A 25,404-nucleotide genomic window follows, 5' to 3' on the forward strand; every position below is an offset into this window, starting at 1 on the left:
TATATGTCACCAAATAGTTGAAAGTAGTAATAGCCAATAGGTGCTTTTTAATAAAATACTTAATGTAATTTCAGATATTTCAGGTTTCTTTCTGCTCCTTTCATTCATTCACCCAACCAGTACTCAGTACCTACCATGTATAGGTCAGTGTGATAAGTGTCATGGGAGATAAATAAATATATGGCTAATGGTGCTCGTTCACAAAGAGCTCATAAATTGTTACAATGAGTAAGACATTATCCAGGATGTCCTTTTGCTGTGATACAGTTATAAAGTGCAGATTTAAGGTGAGATTTTTTTTTTCTGGCCTTTTACTTTTAAAGCATTAGTATTTAGACATGTATATCCTTCTGTAAGAAACCACAAATTTAGATGTGAACAGGCCTTTGGAGAGGCATGAATTAAATTCGGAAAAATTAACTGAAGGGTTTCTTTAAATGTCAGGTTTCTACTGTGTAAATATTTGCTTCCATAAAATCGTTAATAATGAGTAGGAATCTGGGAACAGAGAAAAGTGAAGTGTTGAAAAACTATTTCCAAATGAAGATCAATCAGAAATAAAGTAGAATTTAGTACCATACCTTGAAGACATTGTGAAAAAAGTGTGCTATACTTGAAAGACCAAATAGGCTGTGAGGTCAGAGAGATGGGGTTCTATTCTTGGTTCTTCCATTTTCTGAGCGTGTGACTATAGCTCTAGACTTTTTAATTTAGTCATGCTTAAGTGGGAATAATCATACCCATTCCACAAGGCATTAAGATTAAGAGAAATAATGTGGTCAGTGTGCCTAGTACAGTTTATAGCACATAGTAGAACTTCAGTAAATTAGGGCCTTTGATAAATTGTTTGAAACTTTTGAACATATTTAGAATGGATGCATACTTTTGAGTTCCCCAATGTTCCCTACCTCCTCACTTAAATTGTCCTTACTGTCCAAGTCCCAGGTGGTATTTGGATAAAATAAACTGTAGGCTACCAGGTGATCTATAAAGCATATAATTGAATTAATATTTTTGGAGCTTGGCCTTCCCCTCTTTCCACACAGCATCACATTTAACAAATAAATTTGTTTAAATTAGCAGCTTATAAATTCAGAAATACGTTCTTGAGATATATACCCATTTTTAAACATACTGATTAAAAATCAATATCTGGCTGAAAACAGTGCCATATTTGTTTGCATTCCATAAATCTCATCTATGGAAGCATAAGGAAGATGTAGGATTAGTATAATTTTTTAAATCTGTATTTAACTTTTAGAGTTGTATACATTTGTCATATTGTAATATCAGTAGAGTTTCTCATTCTTCTTGGTTAGCAGCCCTCTCCCTGAATATAACTATTGTCTAAATATCATGTTGACCAGGATTTTAACAACTTGGATGTGGTAGATTGTTACTTTGAAGACGTCTCAATGAACCATGCCTCTTATTCATGCCCTTGTCTGATATCCTCCTACTTTGACTTTGAGCTTAGCCTGGAACTACTTTGATAAATAAAATGAGGCAGAAGTGATGCTGTGTCCTTTTCAGGACAAGTCCCTGAATTGGCCTGGAAACTGCTAGTTTCTTGCTTTTAGGATGCTCCTTCTTGGAACTCAATTGCCATCCCGTGAGGTAGGCCAAGCAGCCATGTGGAGAAGAAGAGAGGCCTCTAGCCGACAGACCCACCTGAGCTCCCAGTTAAGCTAAATGACTCTGTCCACGCATCCTAGATGTTCTAACCTTATCTGAGTTCCCAGTCCAACCTCCAGGAGACATCAGTCATCCTAGCACCTTAGCTCATACCACATACAACAGAAGAACTGCCCAGGTAACTCACCATTGTTGGGATGGTTTGTTACATAATAGTAACAGATAACTGAAATGCCCGACTGTAAGAAAATAGAGCTCAATGCTTATTATTTATTGGGCAAGGAAGATTGTATCTTTTTCAGATGGATTACTGAAAATGGTTCTTTCATGGCTACTTGGAAGAATAAGTGAGGATTTTTAAATATATCCCAAAGTATATTTACTTCTTTAGATATGTTCAGTTATTTTGAATTTATATCTTACAATTTAAATTTTCTTTTCCTCCTCAAAATGCAAAAAAGTAATTTCATGTGCATCCTTTGGGATCATGGCATTATGGGATAAAGCAGGAACTTGAAGCTGGAAGAACAAATTTTAAGTTTTAACTGTTATTAGCTATGTGATCATGGCAAGTTTTATTATATCTCTGAGTTCTCAAATTATTCTTTTTTTTTTCTTTCCTTTTATTTTGAGACAGAGTCTCACTCTGTTGCCCAGGCTAGAGTGTCATGGCGTCAGCCTAGCTCACAGCAACCTCAAACTCCTGGGCTCAAGTGATCCTCCTGCCTCAGCCTCCCAAGTAGCTGGGACTATAGGCATGTGCCACCATGCCCAGCTAATTTTTTCTATATATATATTTTTAGCTGGCCAGATAATTTCTTTCTATTTTTAGTAGAGACGGGGTCTCGCTCTTGCTCAGGCTGGTCTCGAACTCCTGAGCTCAAACGATCCACCCGCCTTGGCCTCCCAGAGTGCTAGGATTATAGGCGTGAGCCACCATGCCCGGCCTGAGTTCTCAAATTTAGTAATAATAATAAAAAAATACATTTAAAAAAAAAATGAAGGGTTTGGGCTATGTGAGCTGTAAAGTACCTTTCAACTCTGACATTTCAAGATTGTAATATATTTTGTTACTTATTTTTCAGCAGAGTTAGTGGTAATTACCAGTAATACAGAGTTGAATTGCATAAGAGTCTATAGCATCACGCTAGATATACACTCATGGTATCTGGAATGAAGTTGATGTAGCGCTCTCTTCCCCTTTAAGAAAGGGTTAGCATTACCTGGGGGCACATGTCTGGCTCCCCCTGGCCTGTAGTGACCTTTATCATCCTCTTTTGTTCTTGCCAAATCATGGTAGATAAAAGGTCATACCATTTTTTAATTTCCAACTTTTATGGATCATAGTTCAGATGGTATCTGGGATTACAAGAAGGTCAAAATACAGTAAGTTGGCATCAGGGAACTCTTCAAGTACTTTAGGTTTAATTATATATCTAATCAAATCACTTCTTTAGAGTACGTCTTGCCGAGCAATGCATGTCTTACTGTAATACAGACATCCCTTAGAGCAAGTTTTCTTGCCTACTTATGTTGGGATACATTGTATAAAATCTTTATGCTTACGTATATTCATTCTGTTACACTAAGGATTGAAAATGTCTTTTTTATATTTCATTAGGGAATTGCTTGTACTAAAACAATCTTTATTTTGTCAAGCATGACATTTCTACTGGTAAGGGTAATTAGTACCCATGCCAACTGTGCTGTTTCTCTCTTTGAGAAGGAATTTTTAGTAAAAGGGGGGCCACAATGTTAAAAAGTCTATTTTACCTATATTTGGCCACCCTCCTCCTAGCTTTGGATTCTCCTGCACTTACATCCAGAAGCACAAGCTTCCTGCAGTTTTCCACATTAGACTACTTGAGGGATTGGGAAGGGAGTGAGTATTAAATCATTTGTGAGTATGATTCATTATTAAAATTTTAGTTAGTAGCCAAATTACAAAATGACACTTCAGCATCTGCTTTATAAATTGTTAGAATCTAAGTTTAAAGTGGTTTTTTTTTTTTTTTTTTTTTCCCTGCCTCTACGAGCAAACCAAACTTGCTATTAGTAGGGTATATTACAACTGTAGCAGTAGCTGGAAAAACATCCATCTGGCAGAATGGCAAGGGAAAAGGAGTAGAAGAAACACACAAGGTGGCTTCAGCGCTATTGTTAATGTCCTCATTCTTCAGTTGAATGGGGTGGCGAGTAGTGTTGTTTTAGCATTATGCATTATAACTTACGTACTTTTATGTATCAAATATTGCATATAAAGATATTTAAAAATACCCTTATAATGATTATGATTTGTATACTCTTTGGCTTGGACAAACTGTTTAGTTAATACCATTTGACAGAGTATTCTGCAAAAAGTTCTTAAATCCTTTAAGTAAAGGGTGAACGTTTTACACTTTTTACAGTGTAAAAAAAGCTTGCTTAGGTGTAAAGAGAAGTCTGATTTCAGGAGACTCTTCCAGCCTAATAGAGAAGTAGCAAAAACGAAAGTAACAAGTTAACTATAGACTTAAGAATTTTGAAATTATCTGTAACTTGAATTAGCATTTGTAAAACAGTTGTTTGGCCACAATATAAAACCAGTGCAATTTTTAATTTCATTGTGTACTGGTTACCTGCTGTCCTAGTCAGCTTGGACTGTTATATCATTGATAGGGTTGCTTAAACCACAGAAATTTATTTCTTACAGTTCTGGAGGCTGGGAAGTTCAAGATTAAGGTGCCAGCATGGTCAATTTCTGGTGAAGGCTCTCTTCCTAACTGCTTTCTTGCTGTTTTCTCACATGGTAGAGAGAGAGAAAGCAAGCTCTCTGGTGTCCCTGCTTATAAGGGCAGTAATCCCATTATGAGGTCCTCACCCTTATGACCTCATGTAAACCTTATTACCTCACAAAGACCATCACGCTGGAGTTTAGGGCTTCAACATAGGAATTTTAAGGGTACACAAACATTCAGTCAATAATACCTGGCTATTTTTGCATCACTGCCTTTTTTTTCCTTTTATTAAAAAGAAGATTGGCCTGGCACAGTGGGTAATGCCTGTAATCCCAGCACTTTGGGAGTCAAAGGCAGAAGGATCACTTGAGCCCAGGAGTTCAAGACCAGCCTGGGCAACATAGCAAGACCCCTGTCTCTACAAAAAATTCAAAAATTAGCCGGGTTGGTGGCACATGCCTGTAATCCCAGCTTCTTGTAACACTGAAGCAGGAGGATCGCTTGAGCCCAGGAGTTCAAGGCAGCAGTGAGCTATGATGGTGCCATTACACTCCAGCCTGGGTGACAAAGTGAGACCCTGTCTCTCTTAAAAAAAAAAAAAAAAAAGAAAAGAAGAAAAAAAAAAGAAAATAATCATTCAAAAGGTCTCCTAATTCTCTCTCTCTCTGTCACACACACACACACTCCATTCACTCACTAATTCAATTGAATTAGAATTATAAAAGGAAATTTCTAAAAGTATCAAAAATCTTAACAATATGCCTTTTAAAAGAATGTTTTCAGTTACTAATAATAAATGTTTTTCTCCAAGAATGACACCAATAGTAAAACTTTAGAAATACGCTATAACTACCATGCATAATCACTTGAAATGTGTATTTGGGTAGCCAAACTAGTAAATTGGGAAATAGACTAATTCTAAATATAAAGTGTTTTGTATTTTAATTTTCCTTTTATAAAGGTGCTTTAATTTATTAATGGTAGCATGATAATCCCCTACTCTTGAATACCATAAAATATCCACTAAAATAATCTCCTAGTTTCAGAGCGTGTTCAGCACCTGTCAGAATTGGGGGAGAGAGCTCTGGGCAGGGAACAGAACTAGAGATCTCCGCTCCTGGCCACCTTCGGCTGCCATATTCCTGTATGCAAACCCAGAAACAACATGGATTTGATCACTGAAGGAACTCTGAGTTGGCAGCGTATCTCTAAAGTCATTGAGCTCTTAACCACATTAAAATCAGCTGAAGGAATTTGTCAGCCTCTCAGTTTACAGTTAAGATGACAGTCTAATGATCTAAGGTGGACTGATTCCCTCCTGTGTAATCCTTAAATACCGATCAGTGCAATTTGTTTCCTCTTTCCAGAACCAGTCATCTATCTGTTGTACATTACTTAAAGACTCTTTGATGCTTAGGTATGAAAACCTAAGATTGTAAATATTAGTTATGAAAAAGAATTCATGTGAGGTTTGGGGTAGTGTGAAAATTTTTGTCCTGAAAGTATAGAACATCGGGACTAAGAATCCTGGTTTACATAAAATCTACCAGCTGTTTCTCATTAGACAATGAAAAATTAATGTTGCACCTTGAGAGTATTAAGTATTTTTTTTCATACAAACCCTATCAGAGGATGCCAGAAACTCATTTTCGTGTACACATTTCAATTCTTCTGCTGATTCTGAGGCTGGAAGAGAGAAACACAAATTGCTGGCCGTTGGAAGAATCCCCCTGGAGATTCCACAATGATAATGTTAAGTTAAAATTGAATTAAGTTGGCATTCAGAGCTTTATTCTCACAAAGAATACCCCATGGATTTTCTGTTATTTCTTGTCTGCTCATTTCCTTTCCCCTCTTTCTCTTCCTAATACATACACTTGAAATAAAGGTAGTCCTTTATATTTTCACTTTAAAAATAAATTTTTACTATTGAAGGCAGTTGAAGTACAGAAACCTTGTTTATAAGATATTTCACAAATTCTGTAAGTTTTTGAATGCCTCCTAAAAATGAATACATATGTTACTTTGGAGGAACATACTCTCTGAGGCAATAAAATATCAAGCTTAATTCTATCTCTGTTCATCTTATCTAGGATTCATAGAATTCTAGAATTCTCTTATTTGGAAGAGACCTTAAATGGCAACTAGTTCAGCCTCACAATGCAATGTTAGAACCTTCACTATGATAACTTTGACAGGTTCTCCTTAAATACATTTTAAAAAGGAGAGAGACAGGGAGCCCACTGGTTTAGATCAGACCATACTTGGGTTTAGTGCTCTATTTAGGATGTCACATTTTAAGAAGGCATATTGACCAACCAGACGGTGACCAAGAAGGTAGTCAGAAAATTATTCTATAAGAAGCAGTTGAAGCAGCTGGAGGGATTTAGTTCAAGAAGAGACCAAACGACTATCTGTTAGAAATATCTAGAAAAATCTTGTACTGGGAAGGAGGCAGAATAAATTATCCCGTCCAATTTCAATATTGTTATTCTTCTTTGTCCTGCTATACTTACTATTTTTAGGCAGCTTCTAATATTAAGGGCTCCCACATGTCTGGGACACTCATCCAATGGTACGGTTACACTGCCATTATTGATGGGGGTTTAATGTGTAGTGACCTCTGGATCAGAGTGCTAAAGTCATCAGAACCACGGAGATTCCTGCCCGCCAAGAGTAATTCTCCTTGCCACTCAGCCTTCCTAGCCTACTGCAGAGCATCCTAACTAGAACCTGAGTGTCCAGCCAAAGAGAAGAAGAAAGGCAGAATATGAGGGTCCTGAAGTCCAACTGCTGGGATTCGACTCCTGACTGCTGTTAACTTGCTGTATTAATCCCTTGTTCCTCAGTTTCTCCATTTGTTATATGGAGGTAATAATAGTTTCTAGCTCAGGTAGTTACTGTGTAAACAAGTTAATACACATACTGTACTTAGAACATTGCTTAGTACATAGGAAATGCTTTTATATCTTCTATGTCATTTTAACCTGAAGACAGCTCTGTGAGGAAGCCAGTGCTATTGTTGCCCATCTCCTTCCCCCCATTACAGAGATTGTGAGTTAAAGACATATTAATACATTAAACAGTCTTAGATTATAGGAGTAGTGTCATGTTTATTAAAGGAAAGTAGTAGTCCTGATGTGGTCTACTATGATGAGACCATATCTGTGGTTAGGTGTGTTTATGTCTGTGCACTGTGCTTTAAAAAACCACTGACCAAGAGGCCGTGGACCAGAGGAGAAGACTCATAATGGGAGAGAAAACAAATTACTAGAAGAGGATGTAGTAATATATAATCTGTAAAAGAGACAAGTTAGAGGAGACATAGTTTTTGAGACAGGAGTAAATGAAATCGCTTTTTTGTTTCATCTCTACTTTGGTTTGTCAATTTTCATTCTCCAGAAGCTTTCTCTTTTAAATTTTCTTTGTACTAGTCCAAGAGTTAAGAAACTTCAAGGAGACCGTCTGAGCTTCATTATGGTAGTACTTAAAATATTCCTTCAAAAGACAGGCATCAACAATGAGATATATTTATTTCCATGGACTCGTGCCCATATTGATTCTCTAGCTTTTAATTTGTTTAGGTTCTGATCTAAGTATCACTGTCTCAAAGAGCTTCTAAGCTCTTTGCTTCTTAGCAGATTAATCTTGTCTCTGTGCCTGACAGAAATTTAATAAAGCTGATTATGTGTTTATTGTATTTTCCTAGGAATTTTGTTTTAATGGCTGATGTAGTATTTGTAGAAGGGAAATACTGATCTATCTTAACCGAATGATAGCCTCAAATGAGATATGTTGTAATAAGATAGAGCAAAAGTAGAACAACATAAATATCAATTTATAGGCAATGGGTGAATAATTACGGTACAGCCACACAACAGAAATACTGTCTGGCCATTACAAAAAATAAGATAGACAGATATGTAGTAACATTAAGAGTAAAAAAGCAAATCGCAGAAGAATATAATACAATCCTATTTGTGACAAAAACAATAACAAAAAGAACTCAGAGGAAAAACAAACACATTCTATACATGGAAAAATATCTCCAGTGATACTTGTGCAACTGTAAATAGTGATTACTTTGGGGAAGGGGGCTTGTTGGGCTGGAAGTAGAAATGGAACCTTTTACTTTATATTACAGTATTTTCTGTACTATTTGAATTTTTAGAGGGAATGTATTAATTTTATAATCTAAAAAGGAAGTCTATTGGGGAGAGAATGGTAAATAAATGTAAATCAATTGATAATTGAGATCAGTTAAAACTGAGAAAATACATGTACAGTACCTCATTTTTGAAGCCAGACCTGGATGCAAGAAGATGGAGGAAGTTAAAAAAAAAAAAAAAAATTATGAAGATGGTATCTAGGACTCATGAGTTCAGAGAGGTAGTACTTGCAAAACTGATGGTACATTGAAGCAGTCTCACTACTAAAAGTAGAATATCTAGACATAATATGTACTATATTAAGTATATAGGACTACCTATGAAATATTCTCACCAAAAAAGTTTTATTTGAAGGAAGAAAGTTAACTTGCAATTTACAAGAAATACAGAAGATACAAGTTAATCATTCACACAAGAAAGGGAATAGACAACTTACACTGTTTCTTCAACAAGTACTGTGAGGGGGAAAAAAAAGGGAAGACTGTTATAGATTAGAGAGACTTTAAGGCACAGTAACCAGATGTATGGATCCTGATTCTGGCAAACCAACTTTAAAAAGACAGTTATTGAGACAATCAGGAAATTTGAATATTGACATGGGCTTTAGATGTTAACAAGGTTTTACCACTTTTGTTAGATGTGATAGTAACATTGGAGTTTTGATGGAAAGTGTCCATAATTTTTAGAGGCATCTTAGAACCATGTAGAAGTGAATAGTCAGTGTCTTGCATTTGCTTCAGAATACTTAAGGGGAAAAAAGTAAAACAAAAAAGCTACCAGAAGACAGTGTAACAAAGTCTTAATAATTACTGATTGTCAAATCTGAGAGATGATAACATGGTGGTTCTCTATTTCTTTAAAGTCATAATAAAGCAAAGGTTTCATGTTGAAGTGCTGAAAAGATTATGAAATTTTATCCTATGAAACCATTTTGCAATTGCACCTGTGGAGCAAGAGTCTGGAGGAAGAATTTGAATAATATTGTTGAGCTTGTATGGAACTGAGAAAGACTTCACTTGAGTCTTTGGAAGAAATGAATGATAAAATTATCATCTTTTATTTTTTGAGTCAACCTCTCAATAGAATTCTTCTCCTAATTTGGTGAAGTAATAGGTCTTACTCAGAATGCACATGTTTACATACACACAATTTCTGATTCAGGGCAGTTCCAGAACCAAGCAACTCATTTAGCATTAAGTCTGGCTGGAGTAGGGTGACCAGCGAGCCCAGTGTGCCTGGGATCAGTGGGTTTCCTGAGACCAGGAAAGTACTGGGCAAACCAGGAAACGTTGGTCACCATAGTCTGAAAAGTCCCAGGGGATTTGATCTAGCCCAACTTGAACCCTCATCTTAAAGAAAAACAAAATGGACTATACTTTACAGTTTAGACAGCTCTCTGATGACTTACAGCATAGCTTCACAGTTGTGGTTTTATTCTTTCCTGGGGAATGCATTGAACATCACACATGCCTGTGTTGAAATGTCAGTGTAAATCTTTCACACAAATTTAAACTCATATTCACCATGTTGGATTATCCATGTCTTCCGTTGCCCTTTAGTAATGTAAATCAAACGCTGACAGTGACTTTCATTCATGCATTTTTTTCTTCAGTCCTCTATTTGAGGGCCTATGCTAAGCCTTTGAAACAAAATTAAGATAAGTTCTCTTTTCTCGGTGAACTCACAGTGAATTAGAGGAGACAGACACAAAGTAAAGAACTATATTATTTCACAATAAGTACTACAGTAGAAGATTGTGGCAAGCAGTTTGAGGACCAATCTTTTGTATTTTTTTTTTTTTTTTTTTTGTAAAACGTATTGTCCAAAGTCAGAATAAGAGGAAAGGTGACAATTATTTGGAGTATTAGTATTTTGTAATCTTATTTTAAAATCTTGTTCAAGGAATGCCCCAAAGTTTATACTTCATAAAAACAGAACATTAAGTCTTAAGGAATTAAAAATTAATTTTTACATTTTATACTTTTTAGATGAAAAGCGTAACAGAGGTTGGGCTAGTCCCACTATATGGTAGTTATTAGCTTGGAAAGCTTCCCCAACACTATCAGACCAAGGAACCCTTTCCTCCCTTACCCAGCAGTCATTTGTGACATAGCAAGATGTATTTTGTGTTAAAATATAAATGCTAAAATTCCATTGGCATTAGATATGTAATAATACATCTAGACATATGGATAGTTGTCATTAATTTGTTTCCTCAGTGGAAATAAAAAGGATGTAGAAATTAATTTTTATATTCTAGGCACATAACAATATGTAAGTCTTTCAAAGCTGATAGCTACATTGTGCATCCATAAGAATTTTTTATTTTGATATTCATCCTCAGGAATATTTTGTCTTCCATTGTTATTTGGATTCATTAAGAAGTCATGTATGAAATTACAGTGGAAAAATATTTTGTTATTGGCTTTTAATTCTTTCAGAAGTTACTTCACTTAATACAATCTAATTCTCAGTGGTTCCAAATAACTAATAATTGTGACATTTGAGCTGAGTAAAGTGGGGTGGAGTGGACAAAGGGGAGCAAATTCAAAGGTGAGGGCACAAAGTTGGGGGGACATAGGGCAGATTGTTTATGGCCTAGATCATCATAAGGACTTAGTTTTTATTTAGAGTGAGATGAAGAACCATTGAGAGATTTTGAGCAGAAGACTGGTATATTAAGCTTATATTTGAGTGGGACTGCTTTGCTGCTATGTTGTATTACTCTAAGGAGATTATACTAGAAGCAAAGAGATCAGATAGATGGCTGTTGCAGCCAACCAGCTAAAGAGGGTAGTGGCTTAGACCAGGCTGGTGATAGATGTGGTGAGAAGTGATTGGATTGTGGATATATTTCCAACAGAAATAGTCTGATGGGGTAAGCGTAGCATGTGAGAGAAAAATGGGAATCAGGAATGACTCCCCAAAGTTTTTGGACTGAGTAACTAACTAAAAGGCTGGAGTTGCCTTTAACAGAAGAAATTCTGCAGAGTAGGTTTTAAGGGCAACACTAAGAGCTCAGTTTGGGGCCTGGTACACATGAGATGTCTGCTGCTTATCCACATGGTGATGTCAAGTAGGCAGCTGGATTATGAGAGTCTGGAGGTCAGCAAAGAGGACTGGGCCAGAGATACAATTGAAGGAGTAGTCAGTTTATGGATGTTAGTTGAAGCTACCAAAGGAGTAACTATAGACAATGAAGCAAAAAGTTTTGAGGACAGAGTCTTGAATGTCAAGAAAATGAGTAGCCAGCAAAGACTGAGAAGGACTGACCAGCTAGGTAGGAGGAAAATCAGGAGTATGCAAGGAGGAAAATCAGGAGTATGCAAGGAGGAAAACATTTCAAGGAGGAGGAAGTGATCAGTTATATCAAATAATGCTTATAGGTCAAGTAAGGTAAGGACTGATAAGTGACCATTAAGAAATAACATCTAAGTGTGTTAGCTACTAAATAAGGTAAATAAGTAGCAACTACCATTTGTTGAGCTTTTCCTATGTGATAAATTCTGTAATATATGCTTTTTACAGTTATCTTTAATCCATAAAACATTCCTGCATGGTAGGGATTATAATTCCCACTTTACAAATACTGGAAGCCGAGGCTCAGAGACATTAAGAAATTAGCCCAAAGCCACATACCTAGTAAATTTTCCAAAGCTAGAATGCAAAGCCAAGATTGAAAAGCCTTTATTCATTTCCTTATGTTGTACTCTCTGAACGTATGTTGAAGTTGCTTCCACAGCTTTGTACAAGCCTTGTCAATGGTTACTATTTTAGCTATGCCGTGTATGTATTTGTATGTATAGGGGAAAAGCTACTATTATGCTTTATATTGCACTGCAAATCTATATCATAAAAGGCAAAGATAGATAAATTCAAGTTTGTTTTTTTTCTTGTAGCCTGAATCTAAGAAGAAAACTTTGAATTATGGGACTTCTTTAAATGACTTTTGTCTGTAAACATTTTATAATATGAAAATATTAGTGATAATATTCCTCTTAGAGCAGATTAATATTTATTTAGATGGAGTTTTTGTATTTACACTTGTTCTATACTTTACTACTCTACATGTTTGTTTTTTAAAATGTTCCCAACAAAAACATCTGTTTTTAGAATAAATCTGAGGTGTACAAACTGACGGTGATTGCTGTCCTGTGTGTACTGATGTCTTAAGCATTTGATTCTTGTGTTTAATAGTGTCTAACCACCATCCAAAACATGTGTGAGTTTTTTACAAATGGGTCTGCTTTATTTATCCAAAACTGAAATTACACTCTGTTAATTATCCTAGCAATTAGAAAATTACTTTTATCATTGCTTTGCCATTTGGCAGTTGAGGTATAAATTTGGCACTGGATAGTAGCTATTCACTAAGTTTAGTCCTAAGCTACATGGTTTCAATTGCTTTGTATCAGGACACAGCATTTGGTAAATAACAGTTGTAAATTTTTTTTGTAGAGTGTGAAAAACCTCTGGGCTCTTACTGGCATAAGCTTGATCAAATCATCCTTTGTCCTCAATTTGTCTGTACTTTTTCTATTTGCATTCTGCCATTTTCTCAAATTTGTGGCAAGCATTTTACTGATTTTTTTATGTGCCTACTGGTGATACTATATAGGTTACATGATTAGCATCCACATTGGACTGATTACTTGGACAGTCTCGTCTCACTTGCTCTGCACTCACTCTTCCCTGTGAATTCATCACTCCCATGGCCTAGCTGCCCTTATTTAGATGCCGCTGCCACTTTGCTAACTGACACTGTCATTATCTCTCTCCTGCATTAGTCCTGTAGCCTCCTGTTCAGGTCTTTCTGCCATCAGGTTTGCTCCCTCTCTGCAGTTTTATTCTCCGTGTAGTAACTAAAGTGATCTTTCCAAAAGTCCAGTTTTTATAATTTTCTGCTTCACTTAGCCACTGGACTTTGTTTATTTCTTTGTTTCTTTGTTTCTCAAATATACCATGTCCACTGGGTATTAACATGTATTTTCACACTACCTGGAATAAAGTTTCTCAGTCTTTTGCCTCAGTGATTTCTCAGTTTATCCTCGAGTCTCAGCTCAGAATGCAGTTCTTCTGAGAATCCTCTCTGGCCCCATTTCTTTCTGCTCACCTCCAGCATGGTTCAGGCGTACACATCCTCTAGCTGTCCCTGGCGTCCTGACCTTCCTTCCCTTTGTCACACTCTGTTGTACTGCCTGCTTCTCTAGTTACTTGATTCCTCAGAAACTAGACTTCTGTTTCCTCATCCTTTGTCCTTCTGAATAAAGAATTAGTTTCTATGCATTTCCTTTAGGGACTCTGTGTGGTTTTGAGGAAGTAGATCCAAAGGGCAAAGAAATGATTGACCTTTCCTTATTAATACCACACTATCCTTCATGCCTAACATGGTAGATGCTAAAATACAGCTACATGGTAGATGCTAAAATAGTTTAAGTGAATGCCAGAGATGACCAGATTTGTTTTAGTCTTACCCTCTCCTGAATTCTAGTCCTATATTTATAGCTCTTTCTCTCTCTGACATTGCCACTAGGATATCAGACAGGCATTTTAAATTCAGTAAACCCAGACCTCAAATTCTTTTCCTCTGGGCTCTCCTGCCTTCCCCTCCCTCCTTTTCTTTGCTTTCATTTCTTCTTTTCTCCTGTCATTGACATTTCCCCGCTGGAAACTGCCACATCCCTCCCTACTGGGTATCAGTTAGTTTTCAGATTCTATCAGTTTTGCTTCCCAACAGTTTTTGAAACTCGCCCCTTAATGTCATTTTCTTCACAAGCACTTCATTTCAGGCTTCCTGTCACTTTGTAGCTTGTTAATTACAGAACTTTCTAATTTACTTGAGTTATATAAATTTCAACAGCTTAGAAACTAAATACATCATTATTTTCAAAGCATTGTAAATAATTCTCACTCTTAAATGATTTTAAAATATTTGCAAACAAGGTAAATTTTTTTATGTTTTTGCCCCTTTAGATGTGCTAAATTACCATGGTTGCATATGTATTCATTCATTTAGGGACTTTGTTCATTTTCAGGAATAAGAACTTGAAATTATTGAATCAATTATGTACAAATAAAATTGTGTAAACGACACTTAGTATGAAAAAGGAGAATCTTTTTGTTCATAAGCAATAAAGATGCCACTCTTTTTATGTAATATGAAATGTCAGCTGTGTGCTGTCAGAGCTTGCTGGCTTACTGACGAGTCATCCAAGGCAGTCACTATCTCTGGGGGAAGCTTTACTGCAATGTGAAGTCCAACTCAGTCCAGAAAAGTGGGCCAAGATGGAGTAGGAGGGACTAGATTTACCTTCTTTCCTGAAACAGTAAGAAAAATAAACAAAATATGTGAAACAATGGTTTTCAGACATTGGATGTCAAGCAATATGTGGCAGGGATCCCTGAGACAGAACACATCAGATGAGCCATGCAATTGCTCCAGCTCACTGCCTCAAAAGAATTTCCAGACCGTAATGCAGGGAGAGGAAACCCAGGAGGAACCTAATCTTCTCCCTGAGTTGAGGAGATGAAACTGGGAGTTTGGGGAAACTAAGGTAGTGAGAGTCGGCAAGGCAGAGGACCAGGTAATGAGATCTACCCCAAGGGTCCCCTTACAGTATTAGGCTAAGTACTAATTAACATATGTATAAGGAAACTACCTGAGGCTGATTAAAGAACCACCCAAAAGGATCTGAGGTAATAGGCCTAGGAACTCACAGAATCTGTGCTAGTTTCTGTTGCCACCAGCCAGAGTGGAAAATCCTCATAATCCATTGGATATCATAGAAGGACAGCGCCTCAGTGATAGGGGAAAATTCTTCCTATACTAAAGGCTGCTCTAGTCCTGCCTAACAAAGCCTAAAAGCAAGCTTTGAAATCAACCTAACATCTGTGTAACTGAAATCTCTGGAGGAGAGAATAATGGGAGAGGGAGCAGAAAAAATATTTGATGAAATAATAGCTAAAAGTTTTCTAAATTTAGTGAAAACTGTACAGGTCTAAGAAGCACAGCAAGCCCCAAGCAGGCAGGCAGACACACACACACACACACACACACCCACCCACATCACATGAAGAAAACTATACCAAGGTACATCATAAACAAATTGCTTTAAGTCATTGATAAAGAGAAAATATTAAAGTATCCAAAGGAAAAATACATGTTCAAAGGAACAAAAATAAGGATGATGGCAAATTTCTAGTCTTTAAACTAGAAGCCAGTTAAAAACAGCAGAGCAACATCTTTAAAATATTAAAAGAAGGCGAAAAAAGTTAAACTTCATTTTCCAGCAAAAGTTTCTTTGTAAAATGAAGGTAAAATAAGAGTCCTGAGAGTAACTCAATACTCCCTGGAGGTATCATTTGTAAAAACATTTGACATGTTATCTGAAAACAGAAACTTGCTGTGCTATTTGATGATACAAAAATTTTAATTGTCTATTTTTTTATAGCAGTTTACATGATAAAAGTATTTATGTATGGGAGAAAACTTTGCAGTAGTTTGCCCTTATCCTCCAGGGATACATTTCAAGACCCCTGAGGGATGTCTGGAACTGAAGATAGTACAGAACCCTGTATAATTTTTCAAACCAACAGGGATACTAAGTGACTGATGGGTAGTGTCTACAGTGTGGATGTGCTAGAGAAATGTCCCAGGCGGGACCGAGTGGGAGGAACAAGATTTCATCATGCTACTCAAAATGTCACACAATTTAAAATGTATGAATTGTTGATTTCTGGAATTCTCCATTTAACATTTTCAGACCATAGTTAACAGTGGGTAACTGAAACTGCAGAAAGTGATATTGAAGACAAGGGGGGGACTACTGTGTTTTCACAAGTTTTTGAGATAGCTAGGATGGGTGATTTTTATCCCTATTTTATACATGAAGAAGTTGAGACACAGATATAGTATGACGTTCATAGGGTTTCATAAGATCCGGGAATATAATCAGGTTTCTTGACTTCCTATTCTAGAACTCTCCTCTAATCAAAATGGTCTCTTGTTGATAGCTGTGCATTGCTCAAAATATTTTCTAAATTTAGAGACCGTCAGAATATACAAAATGTATGTAGTACCTTGAAAGCAGTAATAGATAGTACAGTATGGAGTAATTCTTTTATATCTTGACATTTGGAAAAGGTGAAGAGAATAAATAGAATATCTTACTAAATCCCAAGGCCCCAAATAAAAGGCAGGAAAAATGAAAGAGAGTGCATTAAAGTAGACTAGAGCCCGCGTGAAAAACTGTTATGGTATTTAAACTGTAAATTAGCAAAGGTAGAAAATTGCTTTGGTTGCAGTGAAATTTTTAATTAAAACGAAGTTATTTCTGATTTCTAAAAAAGGTGAGAAGTTTGATTATTTTAATTAACATCAAAGTTTAGCAGAGAACCTTTTAATAACTTCAAATTAAAATGTGGCAGAAATTAGTTGGGAAGAAGCTATATTTTCCTTTTGTATTTATACTAGGTATAATGTATATGATACATAAAATAGAAGAATTAAGTACTATCTTGGCATATTTCATTGCATCCCATGTAGCAAATTAGTTTTGACCATTCCTGGCAGCCATTTGGAATGAATAAGATCCATCGTCCTTTTTGTTGCCACTACAGTTTCTTCAAATAGTTCTTCAGGGATGTTTTTCAATCTTTCCTGTTAAAGAAATTTTGAGAGCTGGGTCTTTAGATAAGGTTTTATGGTAGAATTGGGATTTAAAAGTTATAACTTTAAAGGAGGACAGGATTTAAGTAGAATAAGGAAGAATGTTTCCAGTTGTAGGCAATATGAACTCTGACAGGTCTTCTCAGAGGAGTGAGAATGGTTCACGTTGGAAAGAAACAAGCAATGTTGTAGGATAGGCAGGGTAGGGCTTGATGACGGAAGGCCTTGACAAGTAAGGGAAATGGATGGTGGCACTGAAGTTAGAGTAGACTCCTAAGGAGCATGAATTGTCTCTCATTCAGTTATGAAATGTGAGTTTTTGGTATTTCAACCGAGTATTTTTTGTGTTAACTTCCGTTGTGTTTAAATCTGAATAAATAAATACAGCTTAAATAGCAAAACAAGAATTTTTTTACCTGAAGGAGGGGGTTGTGTTTTTCTTTCTCTTTTCTAGTCTACTCCTTTACATCTCGCAGCGGGCTACAACAGAGTTCGAATAGTTCAGCTACTGCTTCAGCACGGTGCTGATGTTCACGCGAAGGACAAAGGGTAGGTTTATCAGTTCATCTCCTTTTAATGGTTTTGTTCATGGATTGTTATGCTTTGTTTTCATCTCATGCTCTGAAGGTTTTAAGCTCTATACAAAGTCATGTATTCCATGTATTACAACTTATGTAGCATTTTAAGAATGTTCACAACTTTGATTTCAAACTTTATTTTCATGTGCCTATTGGTTAAGGATACTTCTCATAATAATTCCCTAAATCAGTTTGATTTTATTGCAGTTCTGTTATTTGAAGTTGCAATTTGTTTTTCAATTGCAATCATTGTTTTTCAACACTTAGGTTTCATTTTAGAAAGGTAAATTGAAAATTGTGATAAGCCAGTAGTATAGTTATCATATTCATCAGATACTAAGGCATCAACCCTTATTAATACACCAAAATCATAAGTATGCAATATCTAATTTTTCTTTCTGAGGAAATCTTGGACATCTAAGCCGAGAAAACCTAGAAGGTCCTTATGAAGGTTGATACGGGAGGGTAAAGGGTGGGAACTAAGAAAGCAATCATGTCATTTATTTTATGAAGAGATGAACTTTAGAAAACTTCATATCAGTTTCCTGCGTAGTCTCTAGGGATATATGAGCATTGGGTCTGCTGTCCTATATGATGGGCTAACCTTTCTCATTGTCCCACCTGAAGATCTAAAAGATGTTGACCCTACGACCCAGGTAAAGTAGATTATGTTACACTCTTTGATTGACAGCATAAAGAAGAGATGCCCCGGAGGAGGGTTTCTTCCACTTTGCCTCTCTCCAAGTCAAGAAACCTGGAAACAAACTCAGTACTTGCGACACTTACCAAAAGGAGAATTCATCCATTTCAGATCTCTTTTTGGTGCTCTGTTTCTCTCTTGCCTGCATCAGGTTTTGTGCCATATGTGAATGGTGTCCCAATAGTATAGGGACATAAATGCCTGATGTTCTTGTACATCTCTGTTTCCTTGTGCATGTCTGAAAACAGATGGGTGTACAATAGGTGAGTCATCAGGAGAAGTACACCACAAAAAGGGGGTTTTTGACTCATTTAGAATACTTTGATTTACAAGTTATAATAGTTTGGATATTTAATTCTTATGCTAGAAATTACCGTGAAAGCGAATTAAAATGGTGGAATTAGAATATTTCCATTCACTACTAATTAACATTTGCTTTTGTAAATACTTATTAATAATATATAAAGTATACAATTATCAATTAGCACATGATCTTCCTTTCACCTGAATGTTCTCTAATTGGTATTTTTATTATTATCTTTAAGGATTACATAAAAAAAGCAAGGTAAATCTAAAAGGTGTGAACATAAACTGTACTTTGAATTCTCTTATTAAATACTTAAAAAATATTTTTATATATAATTGTATTGGGATTTATTCGATTTTTGTTTCTTAGCACTTCATGGATAAATGACTAAGTTGTTTGAAATTTAAGTATTTTAATTTGCCTTTTATCATTTAGTGGACTCGTGCCTCTTCATAATGCATGTTCATATGGACATTATGAAGTCACAGAACTACTACTAAAGGTAAGAGAAATTCAAAATATTGAACATCATTTGCTTTTCCTTTTAAACTTATCATGACTTTTCATGTGTTTTTTGGCCACCTGAAAGTCTTTTTAAGAGAATAAAAGAATTTTTTAAAATATCACCATCACCTTAAAATTTTTTTAAAACATTCAGCTTAATTTGAGCTGTTTTTCAGAGTGAAACTAGAGAAATTAAAACACTTATTCACATTTTTTTAAAGTTATAACTGAAATTTACAATGCAACAAATGTTTTCTGAGTTTTATTTGATCCAGCAAAATGACGACGAACATTTTTTCTCACTTCAGCATGGAGCTTGCGTCAATGCTATGGATCTCTGGCAGTTTACTCCCCTGCATGAGGCTGCTTCCAAGAATCGTGTAGAAGTCTGCTCTTTGTTGCTTAGCCATGGTGCTGATCCTACGCTTGTCAACTGCCATGGCAAAAGTGCTGTGGACATGGCTCCCACACCTGAGCTCCGGGAGAGACTGACTTGTATGTATTTATATCCTAAAATCGATATTGTTTGTTGTAAATTAGAATATTCTTTCTGTTGAGTTTTGTCTAATTTAAATAATAACCTTCTGTTTTTACAAGTGTGCTAGTTTATACTCCTCTATTCTAACTGTACACTTTTCTTTATTAATTCCACAGGAATATTATCTACACACACTAGAGAGAGAGAGAGAGAGAGAGAGACAGAGAGTTTAAGCCTAATTCTAATTTGTGTGTTGAGGCTTTTTGTTTTTTAAAGGCTAATGAAGATGAGTCAATCCAACAACCGTTTGTTGAATGCTTACTATGTGCCAGGCACCAGAAATACAGCAGTATAAAAAACAGAAAAAAAAAATATCTCAGAGCTCACAGAGCTTATATTCTTGTGCCATTGATAGTAATAGATGCTGTCTAACATTATTGAGCACTCATTATTTCCCAAGCCCTGCAAGGTTGCACAATCATGGTTTTATTTATGTGTGTTATGGCCCACGTGTAATCACTTGCCCAAATTTAAGTGAGATATTTTTTATGATTTGGTGGAAGTAATCTTCTCAAATACTGATATATATTACTAATATATATGTATGCAAATTTTTTAAAATAAACTTTTGTTTTAGAATAGTTTTAGATATATAGAAAATTTATGAAGGTAGTACAGAGAGTTCCCATATACTCCATATCCAGTTTCCCTCATTATTAACACTTTACATTAGTATAGTACATTTGTCACAATTAATAAACCAGTACTGTTATATCATTAATTAAAGTCCAAACTCTATTCAGATTTCCTTAGTTTTTGCCTAAAGTCCTTTTTCTGTTCCAGGATCTGATTCAGAATACCACATTACATATAGTTGTTACTTACAATACTGAGATATATTTAATTCTACATGTGGTCATTTCAGGTTTACATATAGGTGTCACCTGCCTAATTTTTAACTTGTCCCATGGTTTGTATTCTCTCTTACATTTAGGATTCTAAGAATCAGATAACACCTAAGAAAATCTTTGCTAAGTAATAACTTATGGAAAAAGGCATAGTCAAAGTGATGCTAGCATCATTTATGTTTAAACGGGTTTTAAACTAGTTTATGTTAAAACAGAGAGTTCCTCACAATTTTGATCTTGTTTAAGTGGAAATTTGAACTCATTTTGACCTGCAGATGGGTGCCATCTGTAGATGATAGGCCAACACAAACCGCATTCTAACTGGGCAGTTACACCTGTCTTTGTAATGAATACTTTTAGAAGTTCATTTATTCACTCCCAACCAGGTGTCTCTTGCCACTTGCCATCATGCATTATATAGTTCACTTTTCTATTTGTCCATTCTGTCTTTCTAGTGAATTTTTAATTCTTAAAGATAAAGATGTTTAGTTTTATTTTTCTGTATGGTAACACCTATGTAATTCCTTGTTACCTAATAAAAATGTGTGATGGTATTTGTATTTGGGCCTGTATCTACCTCCCCCCTGTGTAGCATACATAGTGCATTGCTTAGAACGTGTGCTCAGCAAGTTCATTGAAGTGAATTTGGCTCAACTTAAAACTCATTATTTTATCTTTTTCTAATTTCCTTTTTCTAGTTTATACTCTGGCTCAGCTTAATCTCCCTATGTCATCATTTGACATTTTTTCCTTTCAACCATTTTGCAAATTATGAATACCATTGTATTTTATTAGTCTGTCTAATTCAAATGTAGACATTAAAATTTAATCTAAATTTGTGTCATTTTATGAAGGGAACAGTTCCCTGATTAGAGTACTTTGCAACCTTCTCAGGATCTCCTTTGTTTTATTAAGTAAGATTCTACCAATGAATTATTTGAAGAAAAGGATTTAACAAAATTGGACCTTCTCCCCATCATCATGTCCACCGCTTTGGACTAGGCTTTCACAATTAAAGAATTCTTTTCAAGAAAATTATACAGGAAACAAAGAAAAACAATATTTTGATTATATCCATGGTTATTACATTTTTACCACAGATTTTTTTTGTTCTTATCTGTTTTTTTTAATTTGTTATTTTTATGAAGCCCAATGAACAAGATGGTTTGGGTTTCAGTCTTGTTTCAAAATACGTTTAGAGGAAGAGTTTTAGGTATTTTATAAATACTAAGTTTTCAGAATAAGTTTGAGTAATTTGCAATTTTCCCACTTTTTTATCACCTTCCTTGCAGTTTTAAAAACAAACTTTTATGTAACCTTTGCATTTAGAAGTTTAGAAGGACAATTATATACTTGATACATTTTTCATTCTCTGGGTAATTTTTTAATCTTCAGTATTCTTCAATAAAATATTTTAAATTTGAAAATCAATTTGGGTAGAAATCTTTACCTTTTTTCTAAAGAGCGAAGATAAGGAATAATTTATTTACTGTAATTTGAGAAAATGCCATGCTGTGTAATTGTATTATTGCATCATAATTCCTTAATTTCCTTAGTACTGCAGACTTATTGTTTATGGTTTTCATAAATTTGCCCATTTAATTTTCTTCTGAACATGAAGGAATGCATAAGTGAAAAGGTAGAAATGCTTTTATCTCTTTGATATAAATAGAATAATTGTCATTAGTGAAAGGCCAGTATGATTTGCATTAGGTTTAAATTTCTCTAGACTGATGACCCTAGCAGTTGTCTGACTCCTGCCCCTTCTATTTAGCAGTTTGTAATTCTCACTTCATATATCCCTAATTTTATCATTACAGTGAAAATCTATAATTTGGTTATTTGAATTTACTTTCATTTCAGTTGACTTTGGTTTTTTATGTTGTGAAGTTTCAAAGTCCTATACTTTGAGCAATGATAAAGAACCACTAAATAAGAAGTTACATAAAAAATTTTTTTCCTGAACGTGCCATGACTTATTTTATAAATACTCAGCATCCATGGAACAAATACATGTTGAGTACCAATCATAGGCCTAGCACTATGCTAGGTGATGAAATTACCATTACAAATATGACAGTGTGATACGTCTTGTGATACGGCTAAATGCAAGTGCTGTGGCCCTCGTAAGAAGGAACCCTAACCCCAATAATCAGGAAGGTCAGGAAGGCTTATCCAAAGTATCTAAACAGAGATTTTGAAAATGTAGTAGTTAATAAGGCACGTATGTGCGTGCGTGCGTGTGTATGTGTGTGTATGTGCGTCTGTCTTTTGAGAGAGAGAAGGGAATGTGATAGGGCCTTCAGAGGAGAGGAGAGAAAGGAAAAGAGAAGGATACGGTACGATGCAGATACAAAGGCCTGAATGTGAGAAGGTCTGAAATTGTTAGGTAATATGTTAGGTCATACATCATTGCCACTTGCTGTGTTTTAGAACCGTTTTCAGCTTTTTGTTAATAAGTGGGCATATCAAAATGTAAGTCAAATTTGTAAAATGGAAAATAAGACATACGTTTAATAAATAAGAATATTGAATTTTTATTCATGCAGTCAGTTTGGATATAGCTTTTAAAAAATCACCTGCATATAAAAATAATAAAATATTAATTGTTTGAAAAATTTTCAAACTCCGAAACTTTTCTCATATTTCATGTCTTCCTTCCTCTGTCAAGACTTAATCACTATTCAAATTTTGGTGAATATTTCTCTAAATGTTTTTCTGTATTACTGTTTTGATTTAGTTATAGTGGCAATAATAGTAGCAAGAATAGTAACAATACAAATAAATGGGTCAACCTATTCTTTCTCTTTTGCTACTTGAATTTTCATTTAATAGTGTATACTTTCATGTCAGTAAATATAGATCTATCTCTTTCATTTAAGAGCTGTAAAGTATTACAGTACATGTGTTAACAAATTATTTAAGAGATTTCCTTTTGGTGGATATGTAGTTTGCCTGTTTTAAAACTGTGGTGCATTAAGTATCTTTTTATGTGTATCTTTATGACCTCAGAGTATGAAACAGTCTTATTTCAGAGCATACATATTTCCAAATTTTTCATTAATCTACACCCTCATCCTTTGCATTCTTATCTTCTTCTTATCGTGTTGCTGCTGTTGCTAAGATAGAGAAATTTGTAAAATCAATAATTTTCCAAAACTTATTTATAATCATGCTGAAGATTTTTATAAATTTTAAATCTTTTTTATGTCAACCATTATTTCACTGACAGATGAATTTAAAGGTCATTCTTTACTACAAGCAGCCAGAGAAGCAGACCTAGCCAAAGTTAAAAAAACACTTGCTTTGGAAATCATTAATTTCAAACAACCACAGTCTCATGAAACAGCACTGGTAAGATTTTATTGTTAATCTGTTCTCTGGGTCTGTAATAATAGTGTAAGCACAAATATGATTTTCATTTCAGAAACCTTAAAGTAACTTTAGTATCTGAAATGCCAGGAATTTGCATTTTAACATTGGTTGCACTGATTTTTAAATGTGGTTCAGGGGATGATTGATTCTTTTCGTGGATGAGAGAATAGACATTTGCTCAACCTTGATTTGGAAATTATTTTACCTTTGGATTTACCTAAACTTATTATAACAAATCTACTTTTGTGGCCAGTGCTTTCATAAAATACAAGATGTGATTTTCCCGATAGAATTTTCTTTTTCTTGTGTTTGCTAGATAAGTACTATATTTCTCTCTGTAGATTAAAGTGTGTTTTCAAAGATACTTGCATCATCCTTTTGAGCAATTGTATTCAAAGAACTGATTACATTCATGCTAGAAAAATGGTAAGATTATGAATTTTCTGTTTCATACTGTACAAATTATCCTTAAAACTACTCATGTTTTTTCTTCTAATGCACTTTCAGGAGGATTATTTTATTTTCTTTGTCATTGACCACCTTAAGGCTCAGATACAGGGTTGGTTAATGATTGCTCCTGAACTCAGAATGTAAGCATATGTAATACCTGTACCACAGACCTCTAAGTATGCTTCAGTTAATATTCGTACATGTATCTGCCACAGAATGGTCAAATTTTAGTCAATATCTGCTGAAATCAACATTAAAAGATTCGCCAAACTGAAGTGAGCCCAACTGTATGTTCACTTAAATGTATGTCTCTCAACTGGGGTTCAGATATATTCAAGCTACACAGCATTATGCCAGGAGACACCCAGAATAAATCTGACCCCTTTTTTCAGAGTATTCATTTTATTCAGTTGTAAGTAGTTTTTCATTTTAAAATTTTAATACAAACGGTAAAATGAAGCAGAATACAAAAGTTGTATAAACATTATGATAAAACATATAATTATTAAGAATATTTCTTCCTCTAAACTGCTTCAAGTCTATCACTTTCTTGCGTGTCCCTGGGCATATAAGGTTACTCTCCTGTAGTGCTGGGAGTAGCTCTGTAGAAGAGGGGTGAAAAAGATTGACTTGTATGGCTGGTAGCCTAATAAAAGATTAAATAATTCAGTTATAGATTTCTGTAGCTTGGAAGAGGCAGTATTCTGATTCCTTCAATGGAATATATACTGAATAATTATTTATTGTCTAAGCAAAAAGAAGTGAAATCTCTCTTAATGCTTAACTAAGAGCATAACTTCACATAACTTGATTTAAAGGCTTATGTTTTGTACTGCCACTGTATTTAGAGGGAATATTGATCATCTCCATAATGTAAAACATAAGTATGTTCTGATCCTGTTGGAGATAACTATG

General features: G+C 35.0%; 1 protein-coding gene across 1 annotated transcript in view; it reads left to right on the forward strand.

Annotated features, from left to right (window-relative positions):
• Positions 1 to 25,404, forward strand: part of TNKS (tankyrase) — a 179,453-nt gene that overhangs the window by 104,741 nt on the left and 49,308 nt on the right. Inside the window, exons 6-9 of the mRNA XM_069484945.1 lie at positions 17,644 to 17,738; positions 19,210 to 19,276; positions 19,587 to 19,773; positions 23,897 to 24,018. Of these exons, the coding sequence (XP_069341046.1) occupies positions 17,644 to 17,738; positions 19,210 to 19,276; positions 19,587 to 19,773; positions 23,897 to 24,018 (471 nt within the window). The remainder of the gene's footprint in view (positions 1 to 17,643; positions 17,739 to 19,209; positions 19,277 to 19,586; positions 19,774 to 23,896; positions 24,019 to 25,404) is intronic.

The sequence above is a fragment of the Eulemur rufifrons genome, chromosome 12 (genome assembly GCF_041146395.1).
Source record: "Eulemur rufifrons isolate Redbay chromosome 12, OSU_ERuf_1, whole genome shotgun sequence".
Lineage (NCBI taxonomy): Eukaryota > Metazoa > Chordata > Mammalia > Primates > Lemuridae > Eulemur > Eulemur rufifrons.